Below are 21,599 nucleotides of genomic sequence, written 5' to 3'. Positions count from 1 at the left end.
TAACAGGAAGCCAGTGTAGGGAGGCTAGCACTGGAGTAATATGATCACATTTTTTGGTTCTAGTCAGGATTCTAGCAGCCGTATTTAGCACTAACTGAAGTTTATTTAGTGCTTTATCCGGGTAGCCAGAAAGTAGAGCATTGCAGTAGTCTAACCTAGAAGTAACAAAAGCATGGATTAACTTTTCTGCATCATTTTTGGACAGAACATTTCTGATTTTTGCAATGTTACGTAAATGGAAAAAATCTGTCCTTGAAACAGTCTTGATATGTTCGTCATTCATTGAAATGTACAGCTGTATCATCCGCATAGCAGTGAAAGTTAACATTATGTTTCCGAATGACGTCCCCAAGAGGTTAAATATATACTGAAAACAATAGTGGTCCTAAAATGTAACCTTGAGGAATACCGAAATTAACAATTGATTTGTCAGAGGACAAACCATTCACAGAGACAAACTTATATCTTTCCGACAGATGAGATCTAAACCAAGCCAGAACTTGTCCGTGTAGACCAATTTTGGTTTCCAATCTATCCAAAAGAATGTGTTGATTGATGGTATCAAAAGCAGCACTAAGGTCTAGGAGCACGAGGACAGATGCAGAGCCTTTATAGTATAGTATATATCTGCTTGATAAAGAGTTTTGCTAATCGCCCATGTCTCCCTCCCTCCTGTTTCTTTCTCTGCAGAGGTGTGAGCTTTGCCCCCACAAAGACGGTGCCCTCAAGAGGACAGATAACGGAGGTAAGAATCACCTATATGTCTGGGATAGGTGTGTTGTGAGTAGGGATGTGACAAATGGAAAAATGTTCTTATCGTTTAAACTGCCATTTTTATTGGCATGACGTTCGAAAAAGTAATACAATTCCATGTGAATTCACAATGCAGCTGCGGTGCTGCCAGGACTGGTTTGGGTCTCACTGTGTGTCCCTTACAGATGGTTAAAGGGGCTACACAGGATTTTTATATATGATTTTGCATTTCAATTTCAGAAAATGTCCATAATATATTTGCAGTAATAGTGGAATGATAGCCTTTCACAGTATTACTTACCCACAAGTGTTGTGATTGGCTGTGATATTCGCCTATTGATTTCTCCCACCGGACTGGCACCTGACTTTGTGGCTATGCTATCTAGTGGAAATCGGGTCAAGCAGGCAATGTATAAATCGTTCTGTCATTTCCTGGTTGATGCACTGTTTGCTCAATTTCTGTTTATATGGGAAAGCCTACAATACTCAGTTCATGTTATGATGAACCATCTGTAAGGGACACACAGTGAGACCCAAACCATTGCTAGCAGCTCTGCAGGTTTTAGAGCTTTTTGAAGCTGGTGGACCAAAAGTGAAAGTGAAAGGCTCAAGTGCAAGTGTTCGATTCTCTGCCATTAGCACAGTTGAAAATGTGATGGAACCCTTTTAACTTGTATTTGGTACGTGGGAATTTAACCACAAAATGTATTTTTATGTCCACTACGCCATCACACACATGTTTATTCGCAACAAGTAAATTTGATGGAAACATCTCTGGTGGGAAAATGTGCATATTGTTATCGTGCGGATTTTAGAATATTTGCATGAAAATCTGTCTCAATTGGATGGAAACCTAGCTAGTGATGTTCTTTTTTCCCTCAGTTGGGTTTAGTGCCTGGTCTTGTCCGCTCTGTTCCAATGAGTCCTGCGTGGCATGTTGACATTGTAGAGAGAAACAGACATGCGTGTTCCTGAGAGTCTTATATCTCAGTGATGGGGTCATAATATTTTGAAGCTTAAACCATTCAAAAGATAGACACATTTGTAGGAAGAAAACAGAAGCATGGCGCTTGTAACGCCAGGGTAGTGGGTTCGATTCCCGGGACCACCCATACGTAGAATGTATGCACACATGACTGTAAGTCGCTTTGGATAAAAGCGTCTGCTAAATGGCATATATTATTATTATATTATTACAACCACCTCTAGCGGCCGCGGGAGGTTACTGACGTAAACCCGGTTCTATGAACCAAGCCCCTACTTTGGGAAACACTGATATGGAGCCTCGTTGATCTGAGTAATCCCATCAACTATTGACACACAGGCTGTTGGCCTCTAACAAGGTTCTGTGGTTAGCCAATGCTTATTTTGTCTCATTAATGGGATGTGTGCTGCCTGTTGTGTGTGTTTATGAGGGGGCGAGCCAGGCTTGGGTAAATAGGGCTGAGAGGAGGCTCCTCTCTGGGTTCACCAGGAGGTCACAGCGAAGACTGTAAACATGGATGGAACGTACACTATAAATACAAAAGTATGTGGACACCCCTTCAAATTAGTTGATTCGGCTATTTCGGCCACACCTGTTGCTGACAGGTGTATAAAATCGAGCACAGCCTTGCAATTTCCATAGACAAATAATAGGCAGTAGAATGGCCTTACTGAAGAGCTCTGTTACTTTCAACGTGACACCATCATATGATGCCACCTTTCCAACAAGTTAGTAAGGCACATTTCTGCCCTATTAGAGCTGCCCGTGTCAACTGTAAGTGCTGTTATTGTGAAGTGGAAATGTCTAGGAGCAACAACGGCTCATTATCGACGTGGTAGGCCATACAAGCTCACAGAAAGGGAAAGGTGGATACCTAGTCAGTTGTACAACTGAATGCCTTCAACTGAAATGTGTGTTCCGTATTTAACTTCTCTAGTGTAGGGGGCAGCATTTGGAATTTTGGATGAAAAGCACGCCCAAATTAAACTGCCTTCTACTCAGGCCGAGAAGATAGGATATGCATATAATTAGTAGATTTGGATAGAAAACACTCTAAAGTTTCCAAAATGTTTAAAATAATGTCTGTGAGTATAACAGAACCAATTTGGCAGGTGAAAACCTGAGAAAAATCCATTCAGGAAGTAGGATTTTTTGTTGTAGTTTTCTATTCAATGCCATTGCAGTATCCATTGACCTAGAACTCAAATTGCAGTTCCTATGCCTTCCACTAGATGTCAACAGTCTTTAGAAATGGTTTCAGGCTTGTATTCTGAAAAATGAGGGAGTAAGAGCAGTCTGAATGAGTGGACCCTGCCGTGTCAGAGCTTTTTCATGCGCGCGGCCAAGAGTACCTTTCGTCTTCTTTTTTTAAATCTTTTTTTTTGCATTTTCCAATTAAGAACATTCAAAACAAAAGTGAAAGGATATTAGTCAACGATAGGACAAAGTGACAGTAACAGACTAGCGTAACAAAAAAAAACACAAAAATTATATAAACAAACATACAAGAATAAAAATAACGAGACATTGGATCACCTGCCGTAGGCTTCATATTATACATTACGTGTGAAACATTGTGAGGATTATATATAGATTCAATCAATGAGATGTGGGGGGAGATTCTCCATATAGTCAATAAAAGGTTGCTAAATTCTGTAAAATGTCTTTAACTTATTCCTCAAGCAGTAAGTGATTTTCTCCAAAGGGATACAACTATTAACTTCCGAAAGCCACATTGCAACTGGCAGGGAGGAATCCAATTTACATTTCAAGGCAATGCATTTCTTGGCAATCGCTAGAAATATTTCTGTTAGCTTTATAGTATGGCTTTGCCTAAGATTGGTGTTAGTAAAGTTACCCAGTAGACAGACCTCCGGGTCTAAAGGGAATGCAACCCTGTGAATTGAGGATATGGTATCGCATACCCCCTGCCAGAAACCGTGTAGTTTTGAACACTGCCAAGTGGAATGGAGGAATGTTCCTTCATCTGAGCCACATCTAAAACATAGGGAGGAGATATCTTGGTTGAACCTGTGCAGTCCAGATGGGGTGATATAGAGCTGATGGAGGAAATGAATCTGGATCAGTCTGTATCTGGAGTTCAATGTGGATGTAACACCATCCCTGCATAGGTCACTCCATAGATCCTCATCAAGATCAATACCCAGATCTTTTTCCCCATCTAAGTCAGGGTTTATCTAGCCCAGGCAGTGTTAGTCCTGACATAAGAGCATCGTATACACGGGAAATGGTCTTGAACAGTGGTTGGTCTGCGTGGCAGAGTTGTTCAATAGGTGACATCTTAGGTAGGATCCATTGTCCCTTGAGAGTCACCCTAATAAAGTTTCGTAGTTGTAGGTAGCTAAAGAAGTCCCTGTTAGGCAAGTGGTATTTCTGTTTCAGCTGATCAAAAGACATAAGAACTCCCTCCTCGTAACAATGTTCCAGAAGAGTGATCCCCTTATCAGACCATGGTCTAAAGTTACTATTCTGGAAAAACATAGGGATCAATCTATTGTTCCATAAAGGGGTTTTAGGGGAAAGGAATCCCCCTCGTCCAAACAGCTCATGCAGTTTGCACCATGCCAGGGCAGAATGTATGATTAACCTCTTGCTCCTCCTACCTGGCACGCAGGCGTCCCATCTAGACATCTGGAAATGCAAATGTGCTACGCTAAATGCTAATAGTACTAGTTAAAACTCAAACGTTCATTAAAATACACATGCAGGGTACTGAATTAACGCTACACTCGTTGTGAATCCAGGCAACAAGTCAGATTTTTAAAATGCTTTTCGGCGAAAGCATGAGAAGCTAATATCTGATAGCATGTAACACCCCAAAAGACCAGATGTCCCATAATCACTATTGGGTCTTTTTTTCGATTAAATCGGTCCATATATAGCCTAGATATCGATCTATGAAGACTGTGTGATAAACGAAAAAAAAGAGCGTTTTGTAACTTAATTTTTTTAAATTAAAAAAGTTGACGATAAACTTTCACAAAACGCTTCGAAATACTTTTGTAATGCAACTTTAGGTATTAGTAAACGTTAATAAGCGATCAAATTGATCACGAGGCGAAGTATATTCTTTAGCTGTCCGTCCGGAAATAATGTCCGGGTAAATCTCAACCAAAATATCCGGTCGGAGACCGGAAGAAATGCGCTGCCTTGCATCTGTTTGACCAAGAAACAAATAGTAGGCAAATGACAAGACTCTAGACAACGTGTGGAAGCTGTAGGTATTGCAACCTCAGCCCCATTAAATGTGGTTCACCTTTATCAATGGGTTCAAGTCGCGCATGGATATATTTTTCCATTTTCAGTGATCAGATTTTCCTGCACTTTTCGATGAAACGCACGTTCTGTTATAGTCACAGCCGTGATTTAACCAGTTTTATAAACGTCTGAGTGTTTTCTATCCACACATACTAATCATATGCATATACTATATTCCTGGCATGAGCAGCAGGGCTCTGAAATGTTGCACGATTTTTAACAGAATGTTCGAAAAAGTAGGGGGTAGGAGTAACAGGTTAAAGGGTTGTCTGTGATGGTTTTTATAGATTTTCTGTCCCATTTGTAAAACAATTCTGCCCCAGTGTCATCATTTACCTCAAGCTTTTCAATGTTCAACCATGAGGGAGAGGGACCATTGTCAAACCTCTGAGCCAGAAACCTAGACTGTGCACCCAGTAGTACATTCTAAAATTGGGGAGGTTTAAGCCCCCTTGACTGTAATCAAGGGTCAGTTTATCCAGGCCAACCCTAGGGGTTTTGCCGTGCCAGATAAACCGTCTGGTCAGCTTGTCGAGAGTGGAAAAAAATGCTGCGGGAACAGGGATAGGGAGAGATTGAAACAGATATAGAAATCTGGGCAGGACATTAATTTTAATTACATTGATTCTACCCAGTAGAGTGAGAGGTAAGTCCATCCATTTACAAAGGTCAATCTCCACCTTTTGCAACAAACTGGCCAGATTGAGTTCATAGAGGTTGTTCAGATTACCATCCACCATTATGCCCAAATATGTGAAGCCCATAGGCGACCATCCAAAAGGAAACTTGTGCTTGATGGTATGATGGTCAAAGACAGACAACGGTAAGATTTCGCTTTTATCAAAATTGATATCCAGAGAAAGAACTATAACACTGTAGTAGGATCTGCAAGTGAGAGAGGGCTGCAAGTGAGCGAGGGAGTGTTCTGGGTTTGTTAGAAATAAGATAACGTTGTCCGCAAAGTGATAATTTATGGGTATGGGAGCCCACCTCAAAGCCATGTATGTCAGGGCACGTTCTAATGGCCTCAGCCAACGGTTCGATGGCAAAGAGGTGGGGGCTAATTGGGCAACCTTGTCTGTTCCCCCTATAAAGAGGGAAAGAGGAGGAAGTAATCCCATTGGTAGCAATCCTAGCTTTAGGAGATTTGTAGAGTGATTTTATCAAATTTACAAACACGGTACCTAAACCGAACTTTTCCAAGACGCGAAAGAGGTTTGGCCATTCAACCCTATCAAAGGCCTTTTCAGCGTCGAGGGAGACTGCGTCACTAGGTATTTTGTTTTTGTTAGCAAGGTGAATTATATCAAAGAACCTTCTGAGATTATTGGAGGACAATCTATTAATTATGAAGCCAGTCTAATCTGGGTTGACCAACAGGGGAAGACATGACTCCAGTCTCTTGGATAGCATCTTGGTGACCAGTTTACAATCTGTGTTAAGGAGAGAGATTGGTCTATAGAAGGCGCACTTTAGAGGGGTTTTCCCTTTCTTGTGGATTGCAGTAATCACTGCTTGAGAGAGAGACTCTGGAAGGCAGTTGTCTTCTCTGGCTTTTTTAAGTACCTCCATAAGCTAGAGGACCAACAGCTCCCTAAATTCTTTATAGAACTCTGGAGGGAAGCCATCCTCCCCAGGAGATTTATTAGAAGGTAAGGATTTAATGGCCTCCAACAATTCAGGAACTGAGAAGCGTTCACTCAGGCGCTCGCTGTCTTCCCCTGACAGGCATGGGAGGTTGAGAGAGGAGAGAAAGGAGTCGATCTCTGATAGATCATCGCTCTATTGGGAAGTGTAGAGGTCTTCATCGTATTTCTTAAAATATTATTAATTTCAGTAGGGTCGAAAGATATCTCATTAGTAAGAGTTTCTATGGCATTAATTGTTCTCTTACTTTCCTCTGCTTTCAGTTGCCATGCCAATACTTTGTGAGCTTTCTCTCCAAGCTCGTAATAACGCTGTTTTGATTTAGTGATGGCCCTCTCAGCTTGATATGTGTTCAGAATGTTACATTTAAGTTTTTTATTTACCAAAAGCCTGTATAGATCTTTAGTCGGGCCTCTTTGGTAGGGTTTCTCTAGCTCGGAGATTTCAGATTCAAGGGCACTCAGTTCCGCACCGTGTTTTCTCTTCAGCCCTTTAGTATAGGAAATAATCTGTCCCCTCAGATAGGCCTTCAATGTGTCCCAAAGAATGAAACTGTCAGGAGCAGAGGGTTTGTTTGTCAAAGTAAAAATATTGATCTGTTATTTGATGAATGCACAAAATTCAGGTTGCTTTAGGAGTGTAGAATTTAGTCTCCATCTATATGCTCCATTTACCTTGGTTGGAATGGAGATTGATAATACCAGAGGAGAATGGTCACTAAGCAATCTGGGGAGATACTCGACATCTAACACTCTATGAAACAGTTGTGTCGAAAGTAAAAAGTTATCTATGCGTGTGTGTGTCTTGTGTGGGTGTGAATAAAAAGAGTCGTCCCTATCCTGTGGGTGCAACTGTCTCCAGATGTCTAGTAAATTGAGATCTTTCATGAATGATATGGTGAGCTTGCCGGCTTTGGTAAGAAGTGAGGGTTTATCAGAAGACCTATTAAGAACTGTATCTAAGCAAAATTTTTAATCTACTCCAACCAGTAGCCATCCTGGTGGTGCTTGAGCAACCTGAAGGAAGACATTTTGAATAAACATATGGTCATCGAAGTTAGGAGCATAAATATTCAATAGGGTCCAAGACTCTGAAAACATATGCCCCTGCACCAAAACAAACCTGCCAGAGGGATCAGAGATGGTGTTGTTGACGCAGAAGGGGATGTGTCTACTTATCAAAATTGCAGTTCCTCTTGCTTCGGAGTTAAAAGAGGATGCAAAAACTTGTCCTACCCATTCCCTCTTCAATTTCTTGTGTTCACTGCCTGTAAGATGTGTTTCTTGTAAAAACACAATGTCAGCCTTTAATTTCTTGAGGTATTTATAGACTCTTTTCCTTTTAATCGGGCTGTTAAGACCTTTTATGTTGAATGTGACATATTTTAGTGGATTAAGCATAGGTTGGGTTTCAAATATGTAACTGCTCGCTTTCCATCTTGCTCTTACTAGCTAAACCTTGGCGTAAACTAAAACCTGCGAGCTCTCTAAATTGAAAACAAACGTTGTGAATATATATTTATGGCTGAATATTTACTGCCCACGGTAAGGGATGCTTGAGTCTCTTTTCGAAAGATTAACATAAATGAGGGGGAAAGCAGTGGGCCTAACTAAGCCCACTTATTGCTTCGCCCAGTAGATATGGACTAAACCAAAGTATACTCTCCTGTAAATGTAATAGAACTCACCCCGGGAAGATACGGTTAGTTGAAAATGTACAAATCAATTATAGTGACCGGGAGATACCAGCAGTTCAATCCGGATAAGAGAAAACAAACAAACTGCATTTTATCCCCCAGAGAGACCGTCCTGGCTCAGACGCGGCTCAGTTCTTTGAGAAAAGTGTGCACTTCTCCCGGTGTGTTGAAGAGATGGCTTCGGCCTTTGTACTGAACTTTCATCCGCGCAGGGTGGATTAGGTAGTCGGTGATGTTCTTCTCCTTCAGTGCTTTGGCGGCAGGTCTGAACTCTTTGCGACGTCTGGCGAGATCCGCGCTCATATCTGGGAAAAGGCTGACCCTCTTTCCATTGATGGTGATGTCCCCTTTGGCTCTTTGCGAGTTGCAGTATCTTCTCTCTGTCTTGGAAACGGAGGAACCTGATCAGGATGGCTCGTGGGGGCTCATCTGGCCGGGGTTTTGGCGCTGATGTTCTGTGGGCGCGTTCGATTCCCAGCGGCTTGGTGAAGTTGATTATGCCTCGGACCTCCGGGATCCATTGAGTGAAGAAACGGACCGGGTCACGGCCCTCGCTGTCCTCTTTCAATCCCACCACACGGATATTACTACGTCTACTCTGGTTCTCCATCTGATCTACTTTGTTTTTGAGGTAGGCATTGTCCTTTTGTAGTTGTGTCAAGACCTGGTCATGTCTAGCGATGGTATCTTCAACTGTGCTAATGCGCAGCTCTGCCTCAGTCGTTCTCAAAAGGAGATCATTCATGGAGGATTTCAGGTCGTCAAAGGAAGAATGGAGTTCAGCCGATTTCTTATCAATTTTCAGAGAAAGACCTCTGTTACCATCCTGAATTTCCCGGAGGAGAGTAGCCAGCATGGCGGCAGGCTCGCAAGAGGCCGCTGAGAGCAACAGTCTGGAACTAGCTGTAGCGTTATCGTTATCTTGGGAATCAACAACGTTTTGGTCGTCCTTCTTGCCTCTCGGTCGGAGGTCCATGGCTCTTTGGGAAGGTAAGTACTTGACAATTTATCAGCCGATGTTAGAATATTGTTTCAACGTTGTTATTTAGGTAAAAATAGAATAACTTTGAAGAGCTCGGTTTGTCAACGTCTGCTCAGCTCCGCGGCATCACGTGCTCCAGAGAGTGCCTTTCTTGTTTACCTTTTATATTGACAACGTTATTGTCCGGTTTAAATATATTGATTATTTAGGCTAAAAACAACCCAAGGATTGAATATAAACATCGTTTGACATGTTTCTGTGAACTTTACGGATACTATTTGGATTTTTTTGTCTGCCTGTTGTGACTGCGTTTGAGCCTGTGGATTACTGAAGAAAAAACTGAGATTTTCGGATATAAAGAGACTTTATCAAACAAAAGGAACATTTATTGAATAAATGAATGTCTTCTGAGTGCAACCATATGAAGATCATCAAAGGTAAGTGATTAATTTTCTCTATTTCTGACTTGTGTAACTCTTCTACTTGACTGGTTACTGTTTGTAATGATTTGTCTGCTGGGCTATGTTCTCAAATAATTGTACGGTATGCTTTCGCCGTAAGCATTTTTTAAATCGGACACCGTGGTTGGATTCACAAGAAGTTTATCTTTAATCCTATGTAAAATAGTTGTATATTTTCTGAATTTTTATAATGAGTATTTCTGTATTTGAATTTGGAGCACTGCAATCTCACTGGATGTTGGCCAGGTGGGACGCTAGCGTAGAGAGAGGTTAACCCAACTCCTCTGAATCAGAGAGATGCGGGGGCTGCCTTAATCGACATCCACATCTTCGGTGCCCGGGAAGAAAGGGACCACCGAGTTTAGAACCGCATTTAAAAATCGTCTGTCCTCTGTTGCAACACTCACTACCGATTTCAAAACTACCTCTGGAAGCAACGTCAGTACAATAACTGTTTGTCAGGTGCTTCATGAAATGTACACCATCTGGAAGTCCGATGGACGAATCTGGGTTCGGGAGATGCCAGGAGAATGCTACCTGCTCCAATGCGTAGTGCCAACAAATGTTTGGTATAGGAGGAATAATGGTCTGGGGCTGTTTTTCATGGTTCAGGCTAGGCCCCTTAATTCCAGTGACGGGAAATCTTAATGCTACAGCATACAATGACATTCTACACAATCCTCTGCTTCCAACTTTGTGGCAACAGTTTGGGGGGGGAAGGCTCTTTCCTGTTTCCGCATGACAATGCCCCATGTGCACAAAGTGAGGTTATACAGAAATGGTTTGTCAAGATCGGTGTGGAGGAACTTGACTGGCCTGACCTCAACCCCATCAAACACCTTTGGGATGAATTTGAACGCTGACTGCGAGCCAGGCCTAACCGCCCAACATCAATGCCCAACCTCACTATTGTTGTTGTGGGTGAAAGGAATCAAGTCCCCACAGCAATGTTTCAACATCTAGTGGAAAGCCTTCCCAGAGAAGTGGAGGTTGCTATAGCAACATAGGGGGACCAACTCCATATGAAGGCCCATGATTTTGGAAAGATATGGTTGACGAGCAGGTGTCCACATTATTTCTTGCAAAACACATTTAGCTCTATCATCTATACAGCAAGTAACTGCTTTATATGGTCAGTAAACATCAATAATCATGTCATTTTAGATACGTGAACGTTCCTATTCATTTGCCATGTAGCTAACTACGCAAACACTATCATTTAGCTTGCTTCATCAGAGATTAGGTTTTTAGAAAGACCTTGACATTAGCAAGTCCTTGTCCTGGTAAAGTTGTCAGTCATACTACTGTCTTCACCACTATAGATCAAATTGTATTTGTCACATGCGCCGAATACAACAGGTGTAATAGACCGTACCATGAAATGCTTACTTTACAAGCCCTTAACCAACAATGCAGTTTTAAGACAAGAGTTAAGAAAATATTTACAAAATAAACTAAAGTAAAAAATGTAATATGGGAAATGAGTTCCCAAGTGTCGCAACGGTCTAAGGCACTGCATCTCAGTGTTAGGTGTCACTACAGACCCTGGTTCGATTCCGGGCTGTATCACAACCGGACGTGATTGGGAGTCCCATAGGGCGGTGCACAATTGGCCCAGGGTCGTCTGGATTTGGCCGGTACAGGCAGTCATTGTAAATAAGAATTTGTTCTTCACTGACTAGGCTAGTTAAATAAAGGTAAAACAAATATATAAAAGTAACACAAAATAACAATCATGAGGCAATATACAGGGGGTACCTATACCAAGTCAAGCATTATTTGGATATTGTCATCTAGTTTTAGTGATAGATGTGCAGATGAGGATGTGCAAGTAGAAATACTGGTGTACAAAAGAGCAGAAAAACATAAATAAGCAAATATGGGGATGAGGTAGGTAGTTGGTTGGATGGATGGGCTACTTACAGATAGGCTGTGAACAGCTGCAACGATCGGTAAGCTGCTGTGAACAGCTGCAACGATCGGTAAGCTGCTGTGAACAGCTGCAACGATCGGTAAGCTGCTGTGAACAGCTGCAACGATCGGTAAGCTGCTGTGAACAGCTGCAACGATCGGTAAGCTGCTGTGAACAGCTGCAACGATCGGTAAGCTGCTGTGAACAGCTGCAACGATCGGTAAGCTGCTGTGAACAGCTGCAACGATCGGTAAGCTGCTGTGAACAGCTGCAACGATCGGTAAGCTGCTGTGAACAGCTGCAACGATCGGTAAGCTGCTGTGAACAGCCGATGCTTGAAGTTAGCGAACGAGATATAAGTCTCCAACTTCAGTGATTTTTGCAATTAGTTCCAGTCATTGGCAGCAGAGAACTGGAAGGAAATGTAGCCAAAGCAGGTATTGGCTTTGGGGATGACCAGTGAGATATACCTGCTGGAGCGTGTGCTACGGGTGGGTGTTATCGTGACCAGTGAGCTGAAATAAGGCGGAGCTTTACCTAGCAAAGACTTAAGGATGACCTGGAGCCAGGGGGTTTGGTGCCGATTATGTAGTGAGGACCAGCCGACGAGAGCATACAGGTCACAATAGAATATGGGGCATTTGTGACAAAACGGATAGCACTGCGATAGACAGCATCCATTTTTCTGAGTAGAGTGTTGGAGGCTATTTTGTAAACGACATCGCCGATGTCCAGGATCGGCACGATTGTCAGTTTTACGAGGGTATGTTTGGCAGCATGAGTGAAGGAGGCTTTGTTGCGAAATAGGAAGCCACTTCTAGATTTAATTTTGGATTGGAGATACTTATTACAGTCTAGCCAGACACCTAGGTATTTATAGTTGTCCACGTATTCTAAGTCAGAACCGTCCATATTAGTGATACTAGGCGGGCGGGTGCAGGTAGCGATGAGTTGAAGAGCATGTATTTAGTTTTTATTAGCATTTAAGAGCAATTGGAGGGCTCGGAAGCATTGAAGCTCGTTTGGAGGTTTGTTAACACAGTGTCCAAAGAAGTGCCAGATGTATACAGAATGGTGTCGTCTGTGTAGAGCTGGATCAGCGACATCATTGATTTATACAGAGAAATTAGTTGGCCCAAGAATTGAACCCTGTGGCACCCCCATAGAGGTCCAGACAGCAGGCCCTCCAATTTGACACACTGAACTCTGTCAGAGAAGTAGTTGGTGAACCAGGTGAGGCAGCCATTCGAGAAACTAAGGCTGTTGTGTCTGCCGATAAGAATGCGGTGATTGACAGAGTCGAAAGCCTTGGCCAGGTCGATGAAGACTGCTGCACAGTACTGTTTTTTTATCGATGGTGGTTATGATATCGTTTAGGACCTTGAGCGTGGCTGAGGTGCACCCGTGACCAGCTCGGAAACCAGATAAACGGAGAAGGTACGGTGGGATTCGAGATGGTCAGTGATCTGGGTAGTGGGTTCGATTCCCGGGACCACCCATACGTAGAATGTATGCACACATGACTGTAAGTCGCTTTGGATAAAAGCGTCAGCTAAATGGCATATATTATTATTATTTTTTATCTGTTTGTTCACTTTGCTTTCAAAGACTTTAGAAAGGCAGGGCAGGATGGATATACAGTGGGGAGAACAAGTATTTGATACACTGCCGATTTTGCAGGTTTTCCTACTTACAAAGCATGTAGAGGTCTGTCTTTTGTATCATAGGTACACTTCAACTGTGAGAGACGGAATCTAAAGCAAAAATCTAGATAATCACATTGTATGATTTTTAAGTAATTAATTTACATTTTATTGCAGAACTTAATATTTGGTACAGAAACCTTTGTTTGCAATTACAGAGATCATACGTTCCTGTAGTTCTTGACCAGGTTTGCACACACTGCAGCAGGGATTTTGGCCCACTCCTCCATACAGACCTTCTTCAGATCCTTCAGGTTTCGGGGCTGACGCTGGGCAATACGGACTTTCAGGTCTGGAGACTGGATAGGTGAGATGCTTCTTACGGAGCCTCTCCTTAGTTGCCCTGGCTGTGTGTTTCGGGTCGTTGTCATGCTGAAAGACCCAGCCACAACCCATCTTCAATGCTCTTACTGAGGGAAGGAGGTTGTTGGCCAAGATCTTGCGATACATGGCCCCATCCATCCTCCCCTCAATACGGTGCAGTCTTCCTGTCCCCTTTGCATGCAGAAAAGCATCCCCAAAGAATTATGTTTCCACCTCCATGCTTCACGGTTGGGATGGTGTTCTTGGGGTTGTACTCATCCTTCTTCTTCCTCCAAACACGGCGAGTGGAGTTTAGACAAAAGCTATATTTTTGTCTCATCACACCACATGACCTTCTCCCATTCCTCCTCTGGATCATCCAGATGGTCATTGGCAAATTTCAGACGGGCCTGGACATGCGCTCGCTTGAGCAGGGGACCTTGCGTGCGCTGCAGGATTTTAATCCATGACGCCGTAGTGTGTTACTAATGGTTTTCTTTGAGACTGTGGTCCCAACTCTCTTCAGGTCATTGACCAGGTCCTGCCGTGTAGTTCTGGGCTGATCCTCACCTTCCTCATGATCATTGATGCCCCACGAGGTGAGATATTGCATGGAGCCCCAGACCGAGAGTGATTGACCGTCATCTTGAACTTCTTCCATTTTCTAATAATTGCGCCAACATTTGTTGCCTTGTCACCAAGCTTCTTGCCTATTGCCCTGTAGCCCATCCTAGCCTTGTGCAGGTCTACAATTTATCCTTGATGTCCTTACACAGCTCTCTGGTCTTGGCCATTGTGGAGAGGTTGGAGCTCTGTTTGATTGAGTGTGTGGACAGGTGTCTTTTATACAGGTAACGAGTTCAAACAGGTGCAGTTAATACATGGTAATGAGTGGAGAACAGGAGGGCTTCTTAAAGAAAAACTAACAGGTCTGTGAGAGCTGGAATTCTTACTGGTTGGTAGGTGATCAAATACTTATGTCATGCAATAAAATGCAAATTAATTACTTAAAAATCATACAATGTAATTTTCTGGATTTTTGTTTTAGATTTAGTCTCTCACAGTTGAAGTGTACCTATGATAAGAATTACAGACCTCTACATGCTTTTGTAAGTAGGAAAACCTGCAAATTCGGCAATGTATCAAATACTTGTTCTCCCCACTGTAGGTCTGTAACAGTTTGGGTCTAGAGTGTCTCCCCCTTTGAAGAGGGGGATGACCGTGGTCGCTTTCCAGTCTTTAGGAATCTGACGATATGAAAGAGGGGTTGAACAGGCTAGTAATAAGGGTTGCGACAATGGCGGCGGATCATTTTGAGCCCAGCTGATTTGTAGGGATCCAGATTCTGCAGCTCTTTCAGGACTTCTGTCTGGATTTGGGTGAAGGAGAAGCAGGGGGGCTTGGGCCAGTTGCTGCATGGGGTGCAGAGCTGTTGACCGGGGTTGGGGTAGCCAGGTGGAAAGCGTGGCCAGCCGTAGAGAAATGTTTATTGAAATTCTCTATTATTGTGGATTTATCGGTGGTGACAGTGTTTCCTAGCCTCAGTTCAGTGGGCAGCTGAGAGGAGGTGGTCTTATTCTCCATGGACTTTAGTGTCCCAAAACTTTTTGGAATTTGCAGGATGCAAATTTCTGTTTGTGTGTATGGAGACTGTATGGTTTTATGGCCCTGTTTTATGGTCCACTGCCAGATTCTTGGAGGGACTTCAAAACAACATCCCCTTTTACACCCTCTTTCTCCTCTATCTCTTCTCCTCCCCCTCTCATCCCCTGTGTCCGCCCCGGCTAGGTCAAAGGCAGGGCAGGGGTTCAACTGTAAGTTGAAGCTTATTGTTGTTCCTGGAATAGAGAGAGAACGGAGGGAGGGAGATACTATTCACCACCATCTGACTTGTCATTCAACTGGCCCACTGCCCATTCCTGCTCAAGTTCGTCAGCTACCTTTCCCACTAACACGATTGAAATGGAAAGGGATTTGTGTGGGTGTGTGTTTGAATAGGTAATAGTGTATGGGCTGATGTTTGTTCTCTGTGTGTTTTATAGGTTGGGCCCATGTGGTGTGTGCCCTCTACATCCCAGAAGTGGAGTTTGCTAATGTCTCCACCATGGAACCCATCGTACTGCAGTCTGTACCCCACGATCGCTACAACAAGGTACACATACTTCACTCTGTCTGTTTGTGTCCCTACATTTCTGTGTGTGACTGTTTTTTCCTCTGTGTGTGTGTGTGTGTGTGTGTGTGTGTGTGTGTGTGTGTGTGTGTGTGTGTGTGTGTGTGTGTGTGTGTGTGTGTGTGTGTGTGTGTGTGTGTGTGTGTGTGTGTGTGTGTGTGTGTGTGTGTGTGTGTGTAGAAGTGTTATATCTGTGAGGACCAGGGCAGAGAGAGTAAAGCTGCCACCGGAGCCTGCATGACCTGTAACAAACATGGCTGCCGACAAGCCTTCCATGTCACATGGTGAGCCAGAGCCACATTCAAATACCTACATCTTCATTAATGCATGTTTACATTGTGAGCTTCATTCAAATACCTACAATTTGTATGTAATATACACTGACTGTCACTGTACAAAACATTGCGAACACCTTCCTGATATTGAGTCCCCTTGCCCTCAGAGCAGCCTCAATTCGTTGAGGCGTGGACTCTAAGGTGTCGAAAGCGTTCCACGGGGATGCTGGCCCATGTTGACTCCAATGCTTCCTATAAGTTGGCTGGATGTCCGTTGGGTGGGGGATCATTCTTCATACACACAGGAAACTGTTGAGCGTGAAAAACCCAGCAGCATTGCAGTTCTTGATACACTCGAACTGGTCTGCCTGGAATCTACTACCATACCCCGTTCCAAGGCACAATCTTTTGTTTTGCCTATTCACCTTCTGAATGGCACATATACTCAATCCATGTCTGAATTGTCTCAAGGCTTATAAATCCTTCTTTCACCTGTCTCCATCCCTTCATCTACATCTAGTGGACAAGTTCCATCAATGAGGGATCATAGCTTTCACCTGGATTCACATGGTCATTCTCTCATAGGAAGAGCAGGACCTCCTAATTATTATTTTTTTGTACCTTTACTTATCCAGATTTTTTCATTTGTTTTATTTCACCTTTTATTTAACCAGGTAGGCAAGTTGGGAACACGTTCTCATTTACAATTGCGACCTGGCCAAGATAAAGCAAAGCAGTTCGACACATACAACGACACAGAGTTACACATGGAGTAAAAACAAACATACAGTCAATAATACAGTATAAACAAGTCTATATACGATGTGAGCAAATGAGGTGAGATAAGGGAGGTAAACGCAAAAAAAAAAGGCCATGGTGGCAAAGTAAATACAATATAGCAAGTAAAACAATGGAATGGTAGATTTGCAGTGGAATAATGTGCAAAGTAGAAATAAAAATAATGGGGCGCAAAGGAGCAAAATAAATAAAATAAATACAGTAGGGAGAGAGGTAGTTGTTTGGGCTAAATTGTAGGTGGGCCACGTACAGGTGCAATAATCTGTGAGCTGTTCTGACAGCTGGTGCTTAAAGCTAGTGAGGGAGATAAGTGTTTCCAGTTTCAGAAATGTTTGTAGTTCGTTCCAGTCATTGGCAGCAGAGAACTGGAAGGAGAGGCTGCCAAAGAAAGAATTGGTTTTGGGGGTGACCAGAGAGATATACATGCTGGAGCGTGTGCTACAGGTGGGTGATGCTATGGTGACCAGCGAGCTGAGGTAAGGGGGGACTTTACCTAGCAGGGTCTTGTAGATGACATGGAGCCAGTGGGTTTGGCGACGAGTATGAAGCGAGGGCCAGCCAACGAGAGCGTACAGGTCGCAATGGTGGGTAGTATATGGGGCGTTGGTGACAAAATGGATGGCACTGTGATAGACTGGATCCAATTTGTTGAGTAGGGTATTGGAGGCTATTTTGTAAATGACATCGCCGAAGTTGAGGATTGGTAGGATGGTCAGTTTTACAAGGGTATGTTTGGCAGCATGAGTGAAGGATGCTTTGTTGCGAAATAGGAAGCCAATTCTAGATTTAACTTTGGATTGGAGATGTTTGATGTGGGCCTGGAAGGAGAGTTTACAGTCTAACCAGACACCTAGGTATTTGTAGTTGTCCAGTTATTCTAAGTCAGAGCCGTCCAGAGTAGTGATGTTGGACAGGCAGGCAGGTGTAGGCAGCGATCGGCTGAAGAGCATGCATTTAATTTTACTTGTATTTAAGAGCAATTGGGGGCCACAGAAGGAGAGTTGTATGGCATTGAAGCTTGCCTTCAGGGTTGTAAACGCAGTGTCCAAAGAAGAGCCAGAAGTATACAGAATGGTGTCGTCTGCGTAGAGGTGGATCAGAGACTCACCAGCAGCAAGAGCGACATCATTGATGTATACAGAGAAGAGAGTCGGTCCAAGAATTGAACCCTGTGGCACCCCCATAGAGACTGCCAGAGGTCTGGACAACAGACTCTCCGATTTGACACACTGAACTCTATCAGAGAAGTAGTTGGTGTACCAGGCGAGGCAATCATTTGAGAAACCAAGGCTGTCGAGTCTGCCGATGAGGATGTGGTGATTGACAGAGTCGAAGCCTTGGCCAGATCAATGAATATGGCTGCACAGTAATGTTTCTTATCGATGGCGGTTAAGATATCGTTTAGGACCTTGAGCGTGGCTGAGGTGCACCCATGACCAGCTCGGCAGCCAGATTGCATAGCAGAGAGGGTATGGTGAGATTCGAAATGGTCGATAATCTGTTTGTTGACCTGGCTTTCGAAGACCTTAGAAAGGCAGGGTAGGATTAGATATAGGTCTGTCGCGTTTTGGATCAAGAGTGTGTCCCCCTTTGAAGAGGGGGATGACCGCAGCTGCTTTCCAATCTTTGGGAATCTCAGACGATACGAAAGAGAGGTTGAACAGGCTAGTAATAGGGGTGGCAACAATTTCGGGAGATAATTTTAGAAAGAAAGGGTCCAGATTGTCGAGCCCGGCTGATTTGTAGGGGTCCAGATTTTGCAGCTCTTTCAGAACATCAGGGAGAACATCAGGGAGAAGGAGAAATGGGGAAGGCTTGGGCTAGTTGCTGTGGGGGGGTGCAGTGCTGTTGACCGGGGTAGGGGTAGCCAGGTGGAAAGCATGGCCAGCTGTAGAAAAATGCTTATTGAAATTCTCAATTATAGTGGATTTATCAGTGGTGAGTGTTTCCTATCTTCAGTGCAGTGGGCAGCTGGGAGGAGGTGTTCTTATTCTCCATGGACTTTACAGTGTCCCAGAACTTTTTTGAGTTAGTGTTGCAGGAAACAAATTTCTGCTTGAAAAAGCTAGCCTTGGCTTTTCTAACTAACTGTGTATAATGGTTTCTAGCTTTCCTGAAAATCTGCATATCACGGGGGCTGTTCGATGCTAATGCAGAACGCCATAGGATTAGGATTAGATTAGTCTCATTGAGATAAAATCTATTTTTCAAGAGAGACCTGGTCCAACCAAGACAGCAGCGGAGGGGACAATGTTTTGAGACAAATATCAGACATTCTGTAACAACTTCCAGACATATACACCATAAAAGAACACGTTTTGACGTAGACACGCCAACATTTCAATTGCAGAAACGCATACAGACGTCATGGATAAATCAATCATATGTACAGCTGCATCAAGTCCTAATGACAATCACATTCCTCCTAATGTTTTGTACACTCAGTGTATATCTTCTTTTGTCTCTTGTCTTTTCCTTTCACTTTTCTCTCTAGCCCCTTCTCTCTCTTGATACATATTCTCTCTCCTCTCCTCAGTGCCCAGTTTGCTGGGTTGTTGTGTGAGGAGCAAGGGTCGGACGCAGACAACGTCAAATACTGTGGCTACTGCAAGTACCACTACAGCAAACTGGTAAGATCTCTCTCTCTGTATTCTGTCGTACTTGTCTAACGTTCTTACTGTGCTGGGGGAAGAAGTGGTCTTATCTCTCAAACTTGGAATCTAGTTTTTCTTCCCAACCCTCTGTCTGTCAGAACAAAAACTGTAAGCTTTTTGAAGGCCTGCACTTCCTCTACACACACTGGCACTCCACGCCATGGACACACACACACTGGCACTCCACGCCATGGACACACTGGCACTCCGCCATGGACACACACACACTGGCACTCCACGCCATGGACACACACACACTGACATTCCACGCCATGGACACACACACACTGGCACTCTAAGCCATGGACACACACACTGGCACTCCACGCCATGGACACACACACTGGCACTCCACGCCATGGACACACACACTGGCACTCCACGCCATGGACACACACACTGACATTCCACGCCATGGACACACACACTGGGAAATACCTTTCCTTTCTTAAATGACTTGACATTCTTCTCTGCCAATTACAACTGCTGAAATTGGAGCCATCCGTTCGTCTCTACCTCTAGCCCCTTTCTCTCTCCCTCCAACCATCAACCCATTCCCTCTCCTTTTTCACCCCTCTCCTCTCTTTCCCCCTCTCCAGCACTTCTCTCTCCCCCACTCCTCTCTCCCCTCCAGCCCCACTGTCTCCCTCGCCCATCAACCCCCATCTAATCAGCATTGCCTCCCAGGCCTTTTGTCCCCTTCACCCCCCTGTTCTTTGTGTGCTAAGCCCATGCTGGGTTAGAATTTGGGGGCTGGGAGAGGGTGAGGGGTACTGGAGTTAGGGTTACAAGTGGGCAAAGAGATGCTTTCCAATTCAAATAAGTACACACCATTCCACACAGACATTGTATAAATGCTTTCACTTACATACACTTTCTCCCTCTCTCTTTACCTCTTTCACTTTGGAGCTAGAGCCCCTGCTGTGTTGCAGATTTTGTGCTCCTCCCCTACATCCTTCAGGGGGGAAAATACACACACACACACACTTTTCCCCCCTGGGTTATTAAACAACTAATTGACCGATGTCGGTTCAATTACTCAAATTCCATTCCATTTTTTGGGGCGGGTGAGCTCAACGCACAATTCTGTATTGAGAAATCAAATCAAGAACTATGTGGGATCCTGGACTGAAGAGAGTTGTATTTTTCATTAGGCAAATATTCTACCTAGTTCAGAGGAGAAACATGGTAATTAACTACAATGACCATAATCCATTGCGCCTGTTCTTTCCCGGCTTGGACAGAGACGCATAGCCTACACACAGACCACATGGGAGAGGAATAAACACAACGACAAGAGTGATAGAGGTAGTTCTGCTAGATTGATAGTTGTAGTAGTTGGTAATAAGCAGTCTTGAAAGTATGCCTTATTTACTTTGAAGAACTGGTAAAATGATTTTGTCACACAGCTCTTCAGCATACTTAGACAGCTACTAGTTATAGCCAGTTAGCTGCTTGCCTAGCTAAATTGGTCAAAGACCGTACCATATGGGGAGCACAGAGATAATGTTAGATGGTTGGTTGTCTGCCTGCCTGGAACCTAGAGAGGAACCAGGCTATGAGGGGTGGCCAGTCCTCTTCTGGCTGTGCCGGGTGGAGATTATAACAGAACATGGCCGAGATTTTCAAACGTTCATAATGACCAGCTGGGTCAAATAGTAATAATCACAGTAGTTGTAGAGGAAGCAACAGGACAGCACCTCAAGAGTAAATATGAACAGTTTAGGGTTCCATAGCCGAAGGCAGAACAGTTGAAACTGGAACAGCAGCAAGGCCAGGTGGACTGAGGACAGCAAGGAGTCATCATGCCAGGTAGTCCTGACGCATGGTCCTAGGGCTCAGGTCCTCCGAGAGAGAGAGAGAAAGAGAGAATTAGAGAGAGCATACTTAAATTCACACAGGACACCTGATAAGACAGAAGAAGTACTCCAGATATAACAAACTGACCCTAGCCCCCCGACACATAAACAACTGCAGCATA

General features: G+C 43.8%; 1 protein-coding gene across 6 annotated transcripts in view; it reads left to right on the top strand.

Moving 5' to 3' along the window:
- Positions 1-21,599, top strand: part of mllt10 (MLLT10 histone lysine methyltransferase DOT1L cofactor) — an 86,237-nt gene that overhangs the window by 21,854 nt on the left and 42,784 nt on the right. For all 6 annotated transcript variants that reach the window (XM_052483628.1, XM_052483625.1, XM_052483629.1 and 3 more), the window contains exons 4-7: positions 691-745; positions 15,764-15,873; positions 16,072-16,175; positions 19,501-19,594. In XM_052483628.1, coding sequence (XP_052339588.1) covers positions 691-745; positions 15,764-15,873; positions 16,072-16,175; positions 19,501-19,594 — 363 coding nt within the window. The remainder of the gene's footprint in view (positions 1-690; positions 746-15,763; positions 15,874-16,071; positions 16,176-19,500; positions 19,595-21,599) is intronic.

Source organism: Oncorhynchus keta, chromosome 28, assembly GCF_023373465.1.
Source record: "Oncorhynchus keta strain PuntledgeMale-10-30-2019 chromosome 28, Oket_V2, whole genome shotgun sequence".
Lineage (NCBI taxonomy): Eukaryota > Metazoa > Chordata > Actinopteri > Salmoniformes > Salmonidae > Oncorhynchus > Oncorhynchus keta.
The sequence above is the reverse complement of the archived record's forward strand: the minus strand, read 5'-3'. Positions and strand labels throughout refer to the sequence as shown.